Source organism: Camelina sativa, chromosome 7, assembly GCF_030686135.1.
Source record: "Camelina sativa cultivar CO46 ecotype springtype chromosome 7, ASM3068613v1".
NCBI classification, from domain to species: domain Eukaryota; kingdom Viridiplantae; phylum Streptophyta; class Magnoliopsida; order Brassicales; family Brassicaceae; genus Camelina; species Camelina sativa.
In genome coordinates, this window is record NC_141886.1 from 20,392,466 (window position 1) to 20,395,816 (window position 3,351).

General features: G+C 40.4%; 1 protein-coding gene across 1 annotated transcript; it reads right to left on the minus strand.

Moving 5' to 3' along the window:
• Nucleotides 1–570: 570 nt before the first annotated feature.
• LOC104701403 (uncharacterized) lies at nt 571–2,743 on the minus strand. Its single transcript, XM_010417081.2, has 2 exons — nt 2,261–2,743; nt 571–1,928 (listed from the first exon to the last, which is right to left on the minus strand). The coding sequence occupies exons 1-2, from the start codon at nt 2,606–2,608 to the stop codon at nt 756–758; spliced, it is 1,521 nt and encodes a 506-aa protein (XP_010415383.2). The 5' UTR covers nt 2,609–2,743; the 3' UTR covers nt 571–755.
• Between the last annotated feature and the right edge of the window lie 608 nt (nt 2,744–3,351).

Genomic DNA, 3,351 nt, shown 5'->3' on the forward strand with positions numbered 1-3,351 from the left:
AAAATAAAAAAAAATTCACATTATCAAATTTCTGAATAACAAAAAAATGGTATAGTGACATCCATTCCCCACTCTCACTCCCAGTTTTTCTATCTCACAAAAATAGGTTCTCCATTAATTCTCCATCTCTCACACCCTCTCTCACGTCTCACCCTCTCACCCTCTCACCACTCACACTCTCTCTCCCACACATTAATCTACAATACAACCTTTTGGAAATATCATTAGGTTAACCGATGGAAAAGACTGGATTAAGTATTCTATTAGAATTTCTGTCAACTAACAAAACTACGTCGTTTTAATTTTGAAAAATTACCAGATGCCTCATCATCAATACATTAACTATACAGTACCAACTTAGCTAGTAGATTTAATCAAACATTATTGAAACAAACATAGTTATATGGAAGTTTTTTGGAGGCTTTTTTGGTTTCATCCCCGCCGGAGCTTTCTTGGCTTTTGTTTCTTCTAATGCATTGTGGTTTCGTCTTCTTGAGATCTAATGATTGCATTGTGATTTTATCTTCTTTAGGGTTTCGGCGAATTGTTATAATGTTAGGTTTTTGGCGATTTGTGTCGTAAAGATCATAAGATTATCAAACAAACACACTTTTTTGGGGATTAAAAGTCCCCTAGTTGGTTTTGGTACGATACTGAAACATAGTCATCACACACATTACATCTTATATATTTATTACTTGGGATACATAATCATTACTTTGTTAAATGAATAGGCAGAGTATTTAGGTGGAGTCCTACAGTCCCTTACTCCCCCACCCGATTTTTCGGTTATTGCTGAGCCGCCACTTCTCAGTAGCGTTAACGACCACTACTGTACGACCTCCACTACTGTCATGGTTTGGGTTCATGTACACATGACGTGGTGGAACCTGGGGAGCCATAAGCATGTCATGGTGCTTCATCCCTTGCCCGTTGTACGGTTGCATCCCAAGCCCACCTTGGTGCTTCATACCATGTGCGCTGTACAGCTGCATCTCATGCCCGCCCTGGTGCTGCATCTCGTGGCCGCCTTTGTGCTGCATCCCATGCTCGCTATGGTGTTGAACCTCGTGTCCACTTTGGTGATGAACCCCATGCCCGCTTTGATGCTTCATCCCCTGCATCTCATGGTGCTGCATCCCATGCTCGTTATGGTGTTGAACTCCGTGCCCGTTTTGGTGCTTCATCCCCTGCATCTCATGGTGTTGTATCCCGTGCTCACTATGGTTCTGAACCCCATGTCCAATTTGGTGCTTCATCCCCTGCATCTCGTGCTGCTGCATCTCGTGTCCGCTATGATGTTGAACCCCGTGCCCGCTATGGTGTTGAATCCCGTGCCCGCTTTGGTGCTTCATCCCCTGCATGTCGTGGTGTTGCATCCCGTGTTTGCTATTGTGTTGAACTTCGTGCCCGCTTTGGTGCTTCATTCCCTGCATCTCATGGTGCTGAACCCCATGCCCGCTTTTGTGCTTCATCCCCTGCATCTCGTGGTCACTATGGTTTTGTACCCCGTGTCCGCTTTGGTACTTCATCCCTTGCATCTCGTGGTGCTTCATCCCCTGCATCTCTTGCCCGCTATGGTGCTGAACCCCGTGCCCGCTATGGTGTTGAACCCCGTGTCCGCTTTGGTGCTTCATCCCCTGCATCTTGTGGTGTTGCATCTCGTGCTCGCTATGGTTCTGAACCTCTTGCCCACTTTGGTGCTTCATTCCTTGCATCTTGTTGTGTTGCATCTCGTGCTTGCTATGGTGTTGAACTTCGTGCCCGCTTTGGTGCTTCATCCCCTGCATCTCGTGGTACTGCATTCCGTGCTCACCATGGTATTGAACCTCGTGCCCACCATGGTGCTTCCCGTACCCGCTCTGGTGTGTTTCTTCATGCTGCCCCTGCAATCCGTTACCCATCTTTCCCATCTTTGCTATATTTCCCTACAAAATGATCATCTACCTAATTAAAATAAAATAATAAACAGTTTCATATGCAAAAAAAAATAATTTGTGCTTCTTTTGTATGTTTGTTAATGTAGAAAAATACAAAAATCAAACGTTTTCCGAAAATCAGCCTTATATATATTTCAAGTGTATTATATGAACTAGAATCAATAGTTTTACTTTAATGAAACTTTAGCATAAACGTTTAGGACTTCCATTATAAAAAAAAAAGTTTTAGGACTTTAACATAGTTTAAGACACTTTAGAAACATATATAAATAACACATAACATATATTGTAAGGTCGAGACACCAAAAGAGATAACTTACGTTGTAAGGAGATGGGGGCATGATCAAGTTGCGATGAGGTGGCTGTTGGTTGTACTGGTGGTTGTTGCTAGTGTAGTGGCTCTGATTGCTCTCAAAGAAGTCCTCCACGTCTGAGTCTTCTTCATCGCAGACAGGCATGTGAGACATGGGTGGACGGCCATGGTTGGCCGGAAGCCTTATGCGTTGGTCGTAGCGAGCTTGACGGTCAAAGTAACCTCCTTCTGACTCCACATGAGCCACAAACTCCGTGCGCTCCTCGAACCCGTAGCCACGGCCGCTCCCGTAACCCTTGTGGCCGTATCCCTGCAGCCCGAACTCAGCGATCCGTCCAAGAAGCTTATCAAGCATATTATCTTTATATATGTGCTTGACTATGTTTTTCTTTAATGTGGATAAGTGATTAACCTCTTTCAGCCCTTTCTATATTTATACAATTCTTATTGTGCTATTGTAGTCTAGTGTTCTTTTAAATTAGTGTTTTATGTGATTCCATTTGGCTTGATTTGAATCTTATTCTCTTTCCTACCACCACCGCCACCAAACCGAAGTTGATTAGACATATTTGTTCTGATTCCGTTCTTTTTAATTAATGACCATCCAATTCACTTGGAAATTCGAATTCTTATTTGACTCAAATATTGACGGCGGCATAATAGTAAAACTAAAAACTAAATATAGTCTAGTACGTCTGTACGTTTTAAGGCTTTAATTTTGATTTTATTATGTTTTTACATATAAAATTTGTTTGGGGCAAAATTGTTATTCATCTTTTATGTATCACTTAATTTTATGGAAAACTAGATCAATATCCCGGGGGACAAATTTTTATATTATTTTTTATAATTTTAATCTATATAGTATTAAAATATAATTTGTGTCTAAGTTTGTTGTCTAAATATTTTCAAGAATTGATATATCTCTAATCATGATATTGAATTAATAATATGTGTATAAGTAAATGATATTATGTTTCCCTTGTTATACACAATTTTTTGCCTAATCTCTGTCTCTCTAGTAATCATTTTTTACTTAAAACATAAGTATAATTTTTAAGTTTAAAATTATGAATATTTTTTTGACCCAGAAAAAAA